The following is a 14,996-nucleotide window of genomic DNA, read 5'->3' on the forward strand; positions in this document are numbered from 1 at the left end:
AATTGGGGCACACTGGCATGGCACAGACACTGGCACACTGGACAGTGGACAGAGACAGGGAAGCGCTCGCACGGAGGTGTAAGAGGCAAACGCTGGCACATTGGATAGTGGACAAGTAAGAGGCAAACGCTGGCACACTGGATAGTGAGCAAGTACATAAAGACACTGGCACACAGGTGAAGACCACGGGCACACTGGTGTATACCGTTGCAAGCGAAACACTGGCACACTGGGTAGTGAACAGGTATATGGGGACACTGGCACACTGTATAGTAGACAGGTAAATGGGCACCCAGGCGCGCTGGTGTAAAGCGGTGCATAGAGAAACACTGTTACACTGGAAAGAGGACAGGTACATGGAGACATTGGCACACTGGATAAGTGGACAGGTCAATGACCCTGTAGCAGATAGGACACGAGGAACATTAACCCACAGATAGTGACCCTACGGTAGATAGGGACATGAGGAACACTGACACACTAGATAGTGGGTACAGGAGAGTAGGCAGGAGCACGAGACACACTGACAGTGGAAGAGGATAGGACCACAGAACACTGGAATACCCCTAGAAATGGAAAAAGGTGACATGCCAGGGAACCGGTGGCCCCTAGCATAGAGTGCGTGTGGGAGAGTGTCATGTCGCACCTGCAGAAGGGGGGAGGTTGTTAATACTCCTGGGCTGAAGTAGCTCTATAGACATGCACTATGTGTTAGAGGGGGGACAGCTCACTAAGTGAACTGCACTCCAGAATCCGGGGTAGGTGCCCATGGAAGTAAAAATAATATGCGAGCCGGTTTTGAGGTATGCTTAAGGCTTTCTTCTTTTTTTTTTTTTTCTACATATCAGTCTAGAAGAGACTGGGAGTGGTGTCTGGGCAGCCCGGGGTGACTGCGGGGGAGCTTGGCTTCAGGTAGTGCAGAGATCTGTCTGCCTGCGGGGGCGCGCTGGGCCCTGAGTCGCACTGGCTGCCTGCGGGGGGGGCGCTGAAGCTACGGCGGCAGAGCTACTTACCAGGCCGGGAGGCTGGAAGTGCGGGCAGAGAAGACGGTCCCCGGGAGTCTCGGCGCCGGGAAGAGTAGGGGGGGCGGCGCTTGCAGCAAATGGGCCAGAGTTTAAAAAGCCCGCGCGGGCAGAAACCCCAGCTGGGGGCGTGGCCAGGAGAACGCGCGGCCCCTGAGAGGGCCGCAATGAAGCCGGGGGCTAAATTTTAAGGTAGGCCGCCGGAGGGGACGCCGGGCCGCAATGGAGCCGGGGCCTAAATTTTAAGGGCAGGCCGCCGGAGGGGCCGCCGGGCTGCAACGGAGTAGGCCACCGGAGGGGACGCCGGGCCGCAACAGAGTCGGGGCCTAAATTTTAAGGGCAGGCCGCCGGAGGGGACGCCGGGCCGCAAAGGAGCCGGGGGCTAAATTTTAAGGGAAGGCCGCCGGAGAGGGTGCCGGGCCGCAATGGAGCCGGGGGCTAAGTTTTTGAGGGTAGGCCGCCGGAGGGGACGTCGGATAGAGGACGCCACGGCAGGGGGGCTGGTTGGGGGAGTGCAGGGAGGTCACGGAACCGGGGAAAAAAGCTACCGAGGGGCCTATGGTGGGGGGTTCTAGGGGAGATATAGGACCCCCTGACCCAGGTGGAAAAGACCGTGGGGATTCTATACCCGGGATCCCTCCCCATGACCCGGGACGGGGAAGAAGGAGGGGGGAGTACTTATCTGAGGTCCCGGGCTTGTCTTGATCCTGGATCCATCCTGGAAGGCGAGCAAAGACATCTCGACGGTCGTCCCGGGCATAGTCGAGGGGAGACCGGAAGGGTACCTCTCCATCCTGGGTACGGTCTTCGTCCTCCTACCGCACAATCAGGCTCGGGAGCGAGAGAGTTTGGGGAGGGGGGCAAGGACCATCCGCCTGTCCCTCTGTGCGGATGCCCCCCAAACAGTCTTGAGAGTGTTAGGGGTGTAGGGTCCTGCCAGACAGACACGGAGGACAACGGAAGTGGCGGACGGACCCCACTTCTGTGCGACCGGTCTCTAGGGGGGAGAGCAGGGTGAGCGATTACACCCTGTCGCCCGACGAGCTGTGTCTGAAAAACAAAGGGAAAACATTAATAAAACACAACAATACAAACCTGAGGGGCTGAGAGCAGCCCCTGCGTGTCCAACCTCCTCGAACACTAAGCAAAAACTGATCTCCTCAGCTCCGGTCAGTGGGTGTATACTGTGTGGGAGGAGTCAACTTTCTTATTTGCATAGTGTCACCTCCTAGTCCCAGCAGCATACACCCATGGTTTCCTGTGTCCCCCAATGAAGCGATAGAGAAATTACTTTATAACCTATTCCAGACTGATACAAATCAATTACCTTGTTTCTGATTTGGAGTAAATAAAATAAATTCCTTTCGGTGCTTCCAGAGGATAAATAGGAGATCAGTGCAAGTTTGCAAAAACTTCAAGAGCAAAGGTTTATTATTAGGTTCGATTAAAAAACGGACAATGCATGCATGAAGGATACAAATTATGAATGAAAATAAAAATAAAAAATGTAATTATTAATAAAGAAATTGTTGGTGTTTAAAATATGTGGTGATGTAAAACACAATAAATTATTCATATTATATCACCGCATATTTTAAACACCAACATTTTCTTTATTAATAATTACAGTTTTTATTTTCATTCATAATTTGTATCCTTCATGCATAGCAGTAATATTATTTGCTTGCCCCTACACACGATCCATATAAGGATTTCAGCACAAGAACCACCATTTACCTCTTGAGGTGGAGTGATAATCTAATTAGAAGCAGACACCCATGTTTCTAATACATGCCTACATGATACACATAGACAGATCAGTCTATAACTAAATACCAGCAATGTAGACTGTACCTGATGAAGGCTTTTGTTAGCTGAAACGCGTTGTCCGTAATTGTCCGTTTTTTAATCGAACCTAATAATAAACCTTTGCTCTTGAAGTTTTTGCAAACTTGCACTGATATCCCATTTATCCCCTGGAAGCGCCGAAAGGGATTTATTTTATTTACTCCATTACCCATGTGGGAGCACCTTTTCAGGACTCCCATTGTTTTTCCCGAGGATTCGTGCTGCATACTGGAGGATTAATAAAAGAGTTGATCCACTACACGGATCACACAAGCGAAAACAGAAGAAATCTGCACGGTGAGTGTAAAATTCGTACGATCATTGCAATCTATGTTTACATACATCTACACTTAGATTCGGCGCCCCGTTGTCTTCCTCTTTTTTTCTTTTCTTTTATTCTTGTTTCTCATTTGTTTCTAAATTTCTTTGAAATAGAAAAAAGATCCTCAAAAGCTAGACATCATGCCGCTATCCACTTTGTCAGGTAGGTCCTATTTAAGTGCTTTCTTCATTGAGAACAAATGTGTCAGTAATCAGGCCTGGGTGTGGCTAGGGAAATTGAAGTCTAGCAAAAAATAGTAAAATTAAAAACGCCAGCTCAGGACACAAAAAACAAGCCATCACAGAGCCCCAGCTCCCGAAAAATGAGAACACTACAGGTCTCGGAAAATGGCAACAAAAGTGCAATTATTTTTTCACAAATTTCTGGAAATAAAAATAAAACTATAGATGTTTGGCAGCTACGTACTCATTCTGACACGGGGAATCATAATGCCAGGTGAGTTTTATCATATAGTGAACATGATAAATAAAAATAAAAACAAAACAATTGTGGAATTTCACTTTTTTGCAATTTCACCGCACTTGGAATTTTTTTCCTGCTTTCCAGTATAATATGTAGCAGAATGAATAGCGTGAATAAAAAGTACAACTCATCCCGTAAAAACAAGTCCTCATATGGCTATCTAATATATAAAGTTGAGTGTATGTGTGTGTGTGTGTGTGTGTGTGTATGTATGTGTGTATGTATGTCCGCTAAAGGAATCTGCATCATTGTATTTACAATCAAGAAATTTTGCACATATACCTCATTTGACTCAGGGAACATCATAAACTATGTTTTGGGGGGATACACAGAGACAAAGACACACAGAGACAGAGACACACACAGAGAGAGACACATATACAGACACAGATGTGCCGCCTCGGCGTCAGCAGCCAGAACTGCTCGGATCCGGATCCGCGGTGGCTCGAGGGGCTCCGGACCCAGGAGGGGTTGTGCGGCCATTCGAAATAAAAAGGGGGGTATTTACAGAGGGATGTGTGTTTAAAGTTTGTGATGCCACTCAAGGTGTGTGGTAAGGTGGAGTACCACCGCTGCTGTTGGGAGCGCCCAGTGGCGATGGGATGGCAGCCAGGTGTTTAACCCCTCCGTGGGTAGGGGGAAATGCCCCGGGGCTCAGTGATGGTAGTAAGGGGATACCGTTGGGGAGGAAAGGGTCACTGCGTACTCACTCAGTCCAATGACGCTGACACCGACAACTTGTAAACCAAAGTTCTGAGCACCGCTGTAGCAGGGAGGAAGCACGCCAGGCATCCAGATACCGTGCCCGTTGGTGTTGCTTGTTAGCCTGTGGCCTTTCCCTTGGCACCTTCTTTACTGGTTAGCCCCTGTAGTATAGAACTAGTCGGGTCCCGCTCACCCGTATGGCTAACGGAGTGACCTTGCTCTCAGGGTTCACGCTTGTGATTTTCTGGACTGTGTATTGGGAAAGTGCTATCCCCCTCATTGTGCTAGTACCCCGATTTTGGAGCAGGTGGAGATTGATTCCTGAAGACTTCGTCCTCGTCGGGTGAATTACCAGGATGCGTGAAGCTACTTCCCGGCCTAGGGTCCACGTACCCCGTCGTGCCCTGGCCCCTGCCCAGAGATGGCACAAGGCCGCCGGCTGCCCTCCTCGGCAGTTCCATGCCCCTTGTCACAATCCCCTGCGACCGGGGTTCCAGCTCCTACCAGGCCCTGACCAACGTCTGCCACGTAGTAGTAACAAGGAGCCCAGCTCCTGACCTCCTCCAACTGACTTGTGACCTCTCCTCACGAGAGTCACCACACAACTGACTGCTCCTGACCCTCCCTAACCAATCCCCCAAGTGGGCGGCCCTATACTCTTCAAGCTACCCATTGGTGTGTCTGGTGGGTGTGGTGCAGAGTGTTTCTAGGATTTTGATTAGCTCGTTCTTAGCAACACCAATGGCCAGGGACCCGTAACCAAGGAGGCAAGGAGGATATGGATACCGTGCAGAAGGGCAGATTGCACAATACCCTGTGACGACCTGATAGGCCAGGGCGTCACAAAGACATATAGAGACTGACACACAGAGACAGAGATACACACACAAAGATACACACACAGAGACAGAGGCACACAGAAACAAACACACACACACAGAGACATACACAGAAAATGATACAGAGACACACCACACACACACACACAAAGACAGAGACACACAGAGACTGATACAGAGACAGAGTTACACCGAGACAGAGACACACAAACAGACACACACGGAATCTAATATAGTGACAGAGACACAGACACACAGAGATACACAAAGACACAGAAGCAGAGACACAAGCAGAGAGACACAGAGAAACATAGAGACAGACACAGAGACAGACACACACAAAGAGACACACACACAGAGACAGAGGGGGAGACAGACAGAGAGAGGGAGACAGACAAAGGAAAGCAGACCGAGAGAGGCAGACTGACAGAGAGGGAGAGTGAGAGAGACAGACACTTAGTTACTATGCCAGGCAACGCCGGGTACTACAGCTAGTATTTATATATAAACGGATACAAAAAAAGGTATGGCTCTTAGAAGAAAAGGAGAAAAAAAACAAAAACGAAAAAGTAGAATATCGGGTGATGAAGAGGTTAAAATTAAATTCCTTTTCCCTGTCATTTTGGATCAGAGCAGGAACTGTACTTGGTTTCGACGCATAGACACCTACACATATGGTCAAAATTGTTGGTACCCCTCGTTTAATGAAAGAAAACCCACAATTGTCACAGAAATAACTTGAATCTGACAAAAGTAATAATAAATAAAAACAAATGAAAGTCAGACATTGCTTTTCAACCAACAATTTTGACGACGTGTGTAGATTCCATTAGAAGAGCAATTGTTTCAATAATTCCATTAAAATCCTTTAATTCAGTGATAATGAAGTGAGCACTGGAGTAAAGGATGCTTTACACGCTGCGACATCGCTAGCGATTGCTAGCGATGTCGCGAGCGATAGCACCCACCCCCGTCGTTGGTGCGATATGTGGTGATCGCTGCCGTAGCGAACATTATCGCTACGGCAGCGTCACACGCACATACCTGTTCTGCGACGTCGCTGTTGCTGCCAAACAATCCCTCCTTCAAGGGGGAGGTGCGTTCAGCGTCACAGCGACGTCACAAAATGGTCGTCCAATAGAAGAGAAGGAGAGGAGATGAGCGGCCGGAACATGCCGCCCACCTCCTTCCTTCCTCATTGCCGGTGGACACAGGTAAGGAGATGTTCGTCGTTCCTGCGGTGTCATACATAGCGATGTGTGATACCGCAGGAACGACCAACAACCAGCAGCATGCACCACCAAATATTATGAAAAGGAGCGACGTGTCAACGATCAACGATTTTTGCCGTTTTGGTGATCATTGATCGTCGCTCCTAGCTGTCACACGCTGCGATGTCGCTAACGACGCCGGATGTGCATCACTAATGACATGACCCCGACGATATATCATTAGCGATGTCGCAGCGTGTAAAGCACCCTTTAGATGCATCAAGTTCATTACAAGACATGCAAATCTAGCATATATTTTTTAAATGCCATGGGTAAGCGTACATTTCTATCTTAAATTATGGCACTTTTGTGGTGTAAATTTTGATGAATTTGTTGGTCCCATTTGATCACATTATTCCCCACCAAAGCTCCACCAAATTTTCAGGACATTATTTGAGCGGTGTGTGCCAAAAGTCACAAAATGTTTGCACAACCAATTTAGGCAAATGTTTTGCTGTTTTTTACGCAGTGTTGCACAATAATTCTGAATTCCAGAAAGTACAATATAACTATTTATTATCTTAAAAATAACCTCTCCTCGCTGATTTTTTGACATTGTAATACACCACTGTATGTACATATACTGGACAAACCATCAAGACATGCATTTCTGATAATAATTAGGTTAGGGTCCTATCAAAGAAAGTGGCTGGAGGGATCACATGAATTTGCCAATTTGTGTGCTAAGTATCTTCATTTTATAAGTATATTCTAAATAACAGTAATGCAGTTTAAACTTTATATATTTATTGTTTGCATATATTTCAGCGAATACAGTGTGCTGCTGCACAATTTGGTTCGTGTTTAAAGGGAACCTGTCACCATGATTGTCCCTTATAAACTGCAGCCACCACCAGTTAGCCCTTGTATACAGCATTTTAGAATACTGTATATAAGAGCTCAGGCCGCACTGTACATCGTGTTCAGAATTATTAGGCAAATGAGTATTTTGATCACATGATAATTTTTATACATGTTGTCCTACTCCAAGCTGTATAGACTTGAGAGCCAACTACCAATTAAGTAAATCAGGTAATATGTATCTCTGTAATGAGGAGGGGTGTGGTGTAATGACATCAACACCCTATATAAGGTGTGCTTAATTATTAGGCAACTTCCTTTCGTTTGGCAAAATGGGTCAGAAGAGAGATTTGACAGGCTCTGAAAAGTCCAAAATTGTAAGATGTCTTGCAGAGGGATGCAGCAGTCTTGAAATTGCCAAACTTTTGAAGCGTCATCACTCAACAATCAAGCGTTTCATGGCAAATAGCCAACAGGGTCGCAAGAAGCGTGTTGGGTAAAAAAAGGCGCAAAATAACTGCCCATGAATTGAGGAAAATCAAGCGTGAAGATGCCATTTGCCACCAGTTTAGCCACATTTCAGAGCTGCAACGTTACTGGAGTATCAAAAAGCACAAGGTGTGCCATACTCAGGGACATGGCCAAGGTAAGGAAGGCTGAAAAACGACCAACTTTGAACAAGAAATATAAGATAAAATGTCAAGACTGGGTCAAGAAATATCTTAAGACTGATTTTTCAAAGGTTTTATGGACTGATGAAATGAGAGTGACTCTTGATGGGCCAGATGGATGGGCCAGAGGCTGGATCAGTAAAGGACAGAGAGCTCCACTCTGACTCAGACGCCAGCAAGGTGGAGGTGGGGTATTGGTATCATCAAAGATGAACTTGTGGGACCTTTTCGGGTGGCGATGGAGTGAAGCTCAACTCCGAGACCTACTGCCAGTTTCTGGAAAACAACTTCTTCAAGCAGTGGTACAGGAAGAAGTCGGTATCGTTCAAGAAAAACTTGATTTTCATGCAGGACAATGCTCCATTACATGCATCCAACTACTCCACAGCGTGGCTGGCCAGTAAAGGTCTAAAGGATGAAAAAATTATAACATGGCCCCCTTATTCACCTGATCTGAACCCCATAGAGAACCCGTGGTCCCTCATAAAATGTGAGATCTACAGGGAGGGAAAAGAGTACACCTCTCGGAACAGTGTCTGGGAGGCTGTGGTGGCTGCTGCACGCAATGTTGATCGTAAACAGATAAAGCAACTAACAGAATCTATGGATGGTAGGCTGTTGAGTGTTATCATAAAGAAAGTTGGCTATATTGGTCACTAATTTTTTGGGTTATGTTTTTGCATGTCAGAAATGTTTATTTCTAAATTTTGTGCAGTTATATTGGTTTACCTGGTGAAAGTAAACAAGTGAGATGGGAATATATTTGGTTTTTATTAAGTTGCCTAATAATTCTGCGCAGTAATAGTTACCTGCACAAACAGATATCCTCCTAAGATAGCCAAATCTAAAAAACCCCACTCCAACTTCCAAAAATATTAAACTTTGATATTTATGAATCTTTTGGGTTGATTGAGAACATAGTTGTTGATCAATAATAACAAAATACAACTTGCCTAATAATTCTGCACACAGTGTATAATGTAAAAAAGACCTTTATTATACTCCCTTAGGGGGCGGTAGGGTCCGATGGGCATCGCTGCTCTTGGGTGCACTGCCTCCTTTGTTCTGTCCATCGCTGTCCTCCTTCTCAGCTCTGCATCCTACGTCATCCACACAGAGGCCTCAATGGCGCTACTGCACAAGCGTACTTTGATCTGCCTTGTTGATGACAGATCCAAGTATTCTAGTGCACAAGCGAGAACAGTCGACCTTTTATTGCTCTTGCATATTATAGTACTTTGCTCTGCCCTCAGCATGGCAGATCAAAGTGCGCCTGCGCAGGAGAGCCATCAAGGCATCTGTGTGGCTGACGTAGAACGCGTCATCCACGCAAGCTGGGAAGGAAGACTGTGATGGATGGAAGAGAGGAGGCGCCAGACCCATTGGACCGCACCCTAGGTGAGTATAATAAAGTTCTTTTTTACATTATACAGCGTGGCCTGGGCACCTATGTACAGTATTCTAGAATGCTGTATATAAGGGTTTAGTGGTGCTGACAACAGCTTATAAGGGAAGATCCTGGTAACAGGTTCCTTTTAATCAAGTCACAGCAGCTTTCACCTGTTTACACTTGCTTCATGTGTTGAATGTGCTGTTCAGTTTTTTATTTCTTTAGTTTTTGACATTGTAATATACCAAATGATATGTACTTACACTGGACAAACCAAATGAAGAGTCAGATTTGCTAAAAATAAGGTTCGGGTCCCATCCAAGAAAGGTATGCGTTTTTGTGGCTGATAGGCACACAGTGATTGGCTATTTTTTTGCGCTAAGTACCTCAGTTTTATAAGTATAGTCTTTTTGGCATTATTATAATTTAAAATAATTTAATATTTTCATATGTCTTGGCACACACAGAGTGCTACATAACGCAGTCACAACAGCTTGTGCCTGCTTTTCTTTTTTCTAGTGTAGAAATTATATACACACATCATAGAATCATAGAGTGGTAGAGTTGGAAAGGACCTCAAGGGCCATCGAGTCCAACCCCCTGCGAGTGCAGGCTTTCCTAAATCATCCCAGCTCTATGTTTATCCAGTTTCCCTTTGAAGATTTCTATTGATGGAGAGCTCACCACCTCCCGTGGCAGCCTGTTCCACTCCCTGACTGCCCTCACTGTCAGAAATTTTTTCTTAATGTCTAATCTGAATCTCCTTCCATTAAGTTTCATCCGACTGCTTCTTGTACTTCCTTGTGCTAATGAGAATAAGATAGTTCCCTCTGTACTGTGACTACCTTTCAGATATTTGTAGACCGCTATTAAGTCTCCTCTCAGCCTTCTCTTTTACAAACTAAACATAGTTCTTTTAGCCGTTCTTCATATGACATGGTTTGCAGCCCTTCTACCATCTTGGTTGTTCTTCTCTGGACTTGGTCCAATATATCGATGTCTTCCTTGAATTGGGGCACCCAGAACTGTACACAGTATTCCAGGTGGGGTCTGACCAGGGAAGAGTATAGGGGAATAATTACCTCTCTTGATCTAGATTCAATGCTTGTTTTGAAACATCCCAGAATTTTGTTGGCCTTTTTAGCTGCAGCTCCGCATTGTTGGCTCATGTTGAATCTGGGATCCACTATTATGCCCAAGTCTTTTTGCCTGGTGCTATATATATGTGTGTATATGTATATATACATATACACAGTCATTGCTGAAAGTGTTGGCACTCTTGACATTGTTTTAGCAAATTATGTATTTCTCCTAGAAAATTATAGCAGTTACACTTAGTTTGCCATACACATGTTTATTTCCATTGTGTGTATTGGAGCAAAATAAAAAAATCTGAGAAAAAAAGGCAAATTGGACAATGACACAAACACGTTCAAGGGAAATCCCCATGATATCTGCTATTGCTTTAGCTGAAATTCGTCGATTCTCCAGTATGAGGTTGTGCACAGCATCGACGATCTCTGGAACAACAACCACTCTCAGTGCTCCAGGATGTTCCTCATCATTGGTGCTGAAGTGGCCCATTTTAAATTTGGTAACCCAGTTCTTAACTGTGGAATATGAAGGGCATTGATCCACCAATGTCTGCGACATATCGCCATGAATATCCTTCGCAGACTTTCCTTGTAGAAACAAGAATTTTATCCCTCCTCTGCTCTCGGTTGCTCTGAATATCACATTAGACTCCGCCATTTTGTTTTCCCGCATGCGTAGAACACTGCTGCCATAAGCAACAAACACAAAATTTTGAAAACATATATAAGACACACATCACATATATAAGACACACATGTGATGTAACATTCGTTACCATAGAAACAAAAAAAGATCACAAAGCCAAAGACTTATCAGCAGCACCTTGTAAATATTAGTAGAATAGAAACCGTAGCAAATATGAAAAAACATAAAGCTCAAAGTGCGCACCCTATTTACGAGTGAAGGATAAAGGGGCCCTCTAATCTGGACAGTTAGTAGAAGTTTAGGACCTTCTGTAATTGAGAATGAAACGGCCACAATGCAGTTTTAGTTCTGCAGTGTTCATCTTCACGCAGCCCATTTAAATTAAATCCCACAACAATTTCTTCAATGGAAAAAAAATACATGTTGCAATATTTATACCCTATTTAGCTCCAAAACTATGGCTGCAGCCCCCGTACATTGTATCAAAGTGTCATATCTTGACAAAAATGTGAGGAGTGTATTCACTGTTGAGATTTACTGCGTATACATACCGTATATAAATTAATATAAAAAAATTCTAAGACACAACTTACCTCAATATTTTCCTGAGTATAGTTCACAGATGGTGTCCTGTTTGGTGATGCATCTTTTATCACTGTGGAAGAATCTGTGGAATCTGCGGTAGAATCTGAAATGATGCCTGCTGTAGTCTTAGACAATGTCATTGGAGATGGCGACACCTCAGAGGATGATGCTTTTGTTGTACTGTAATTTGTAACATTTTTATCAATGGCTGGTCCTGGCGTGAAGGGATGAGATGTTGCAACTGGTTGCATTGCACTTTCCGTAATGTTGGATTGTGATTTCCCTGAAAAAGCCCAAAAAAACCACCAAACAAATGATATGTAATGTAGCTCCGAAGTTTAGTTCTCCTCATTTCATATTATTAGACATATTCATCCTTAAAGGGGTGGTTCACCCATTTTTTTTATTTTCTGTAGGAGTTCTACTTACCTTTCTAGGCGTTTTCTCCATTGGCTTCTGTTTCCAGTTCTGGCACTGAGCGGCGCTATCCTGCACGCTCAGTGCCGGTCACATGACCCCCTGGAGCTGTGGCCGCCAGCATCCTCTGACGTTCCGGCATTTCCGGGCTCTCAAACAAGACGAGTACGTCAGAGGAGGCTGGCACCACTCACACTGAGTGACAGGGCTGTGGGCGGTGACTACCGCACATCACAGCCCAGTATCGAGGGGAGGATCCGGAGGACGTCAGTGTGGAGCCGGCGTCCTGCAGATGGTGAGGCACGGGGCGCCAGTGTGCAGTACGGGGGGGGGGGGGTTCTTCAGCTGAATCCCCCCCTGCACGTAAGTATGTGCTCACACTTCCACCCGCCCGGTCTGCTGCGATGTCAGGAGAGCGGCTGGTGTCGGGCAGTGTGATCATCTGCTCCTCCCAGCAGCAAGACACTGACAGGCATGTCACCGCTGTGCTCTGCCACCTGTCCTGCTGCATGGGACCAACTGTCTGCACTCTGTCACCTGCACCACAAGTCACAAGAGTGGAGACAGTTGGTGACATGTAGCATCCGGTCACCTGCACAACAAGTCCCAGAGTGGAGACAGTGACATGCTCTGCTCTGACACATAGTGTGCTATATGTCACTAACTGTCTCCACTCTGGGACTTGTTGTGCAGGTGACCGGATGATACATGTCACTGTCTCCACTCTGGGACTTGTTGTGCAGGTGACCGGATGATACATGTCACTAACTGTCCCACTCTGTGACTTCTGCTGCATAGTACCAACTGTATACACTCTCACCTGCACAACAAGTCCCAGAGTGGAGACAGTTAGTGACATGTAGCATCCGGTCACCTGCACAACAAGTCCCAGAGTGGAGACAGTGACATGCTCTGCTCTGACACATAGTGTGCTGCATGTCACTATCTGTCTCCACTCTGGGACTTGTTGTGCAGGTGACCGGATGATACATGTCACTAACTGCCCCACTCTGAGACTTGTTCAGGTGAGAGTGTATACAGTTGGAACAATGCAGCAGAAGTCAAAGAGTGGAGCAAGTTAGTGACATCTATCATCCGGTCACCTGCACAACAAGTCCCAGAGTGGATACAGTGACATGCAGCACACTATGTGTCAGAGCAGAGCATGTCACCAACTTGCTCTGCTCTGTCATCTGCGGTGCTGCATGTCATGTTTTTGCCGCGATTTGGTGCGTTTTTTGCTGCGTTTTTGCTCACTGCGTTTTTAATCAGTGCACAATGCCATTAAAGATTGTTGATGAAAAAAAAAAAAAGTCTGATGTCATTTCCTTATTCAAAATGTTCATTGTATGCAGGAGAGCAGACAGCAGCTGCAGAACTACAAGGCTCAGCATCCTCCATTCACTAGTGTATGCAGGAGAGCAGACAGCAGCTGCAGAACTACAAGGCTCAGCATCCTCCATTCACTAGTGTATGCAGGAGAGCAGACAGCAGCTGCAGAACTACAAGGCTCAGAATCCTCCATTCACTAGTGTATGCAGGAGAGCAGACAGAAGCTGCAGAACTACAAGGCTCAGCATCCTCCATCCAGGACTGTATGCAGTTTTTTACCCAAAAAGAAAAAAAAATGACATGGGCTTCGCCATATTTTTGTATGCTAGCCGGGTACAGCAGGCAGGTACGGGCTGCCCCCAACCCCCAGCTGCCTATTTGTACCCGGCTGGGAACCAAAAATATAGAGAAGCCCTTTTTTTTTTTAATTATTTCATGAATTTCCTGAAATAATTTAAAAAAAAAAATGACGTGAGCTTCGCCTTATTTTGGTGTCCAGCCGGGTACAACTAGGCAGCTGGGGATTGGAATCCACAGTGAAGGGTGCCCAAGCTTTCTGGGCACCCCCACTGCGAATTGCAGTCCGCAGCCACCCCAGAAAATGGCGCTTTCATAGAAGCGCCATCTTCTGGCGCTGTATCCAACTCTTCCAGCTGCCCTGATGCTGGGTGGCTAGCTGGGTAATAATGGAGTTAGGGCTAGCTGTATATTATCAGCTAGCCCTAAGCCCGAAATTCATGGTGTCACGCCAATATTAGACATGGCCACCATGAATTTCTAGTAATGATAAAAAAAAAAAACACAACACACAGAAAAATATTTTTATTAGAAATAAAACACAACACAATTAGTGACTCCATCTTTATTGAAATAAACCCCCCTCCGCAGTAATCCTGGGTTAGGGTCCCGCGCCGTCCAATCCGGATCCAATATCATCTGATCGGTTTGCTGGAAGGCAAAGCGATCAGATGATGTGTCAGGTTAAAGGATGTGAATCACAGCATACATCAGCTGATTGTATAAAAGCCGATTATACAATCAGCTGATGCATCAGTAGAAAAAAAAAAAATAAATAAATACATACTCACTTATGTGCTGATTACCGGCAGCTCCTGCAGCGGAGTCTGATCCTGGCCCATCACTGCAGGAGCTGCCGGTAATCAGCTGATGAAGTCCCCTGACGGCAGGATCAGCTGATAGCCGGCCGCCGGCACCACGAGAATCGATCAGCTGATGCGTCAGGTGACTGCATCAGGTGATCCACCGCCAGGTCCTGCAAGCTTCGTACATGCCCCGGGGAGACTGCACACAGCTGAAGTGGCGGTACCGAGACAGGGGCTGGAAGCAGGCATGGCACCGGGACCCTGCAGACAGGTGAGTATGACATACACACACACATACACACTCACTGTATATACGCACACACACTGTATATACGCACACACACTGTATATACACACACACACACACACACACTGTATATACGCGCACACATACACATACACTGTATATACAGTTAGGTCCAGAAATATTTGGACAGTGACACAAGTTTTGTTATTTTAGCTGTTTA

At 45.9% G+C, this 14,996-nt stretch overlaps 1 protein-coding gene across 1 annotated transcript in view; it reads right to left on the bottom strand.

Annotated features, from left to right (window-relative positions):
• Positions 1–14,996, bottom strand: part of PODXL (podocalyxin like) — a 145,148-nt gene that overhangs the window by 19,186 nt on the left and 110,966 nt on the right. Inside the window, exon 3 of the mRNA XM_075342605.1 lies at positions 11,686–11,960. Within this exon, the coding sequence (XP_075198720.1) occupies positions 11,686–11,960 (275 nt within the window). The remainder of the gene's footprint in view (positions 1–11,685; positions 11,961–14,996) is intronic.

Source organism: Anomaloglossus baeobatrachus, chromosome 4 (assembly GCF_048569485.1).
Source record: "Anomaloglossus baeobatrachus isolate aAnoBae1 chromosome 4, aAnoBae1.hap1, whole genome shotgun sequence".
In the NCBI taxonomy this organism is placed as follows: Eukaryota; Metazoa; Chordata; class Amphibia; order Anura; family Aromobatidae; genus Anomaloglossus; species Anomaloglossus baeobatrachus.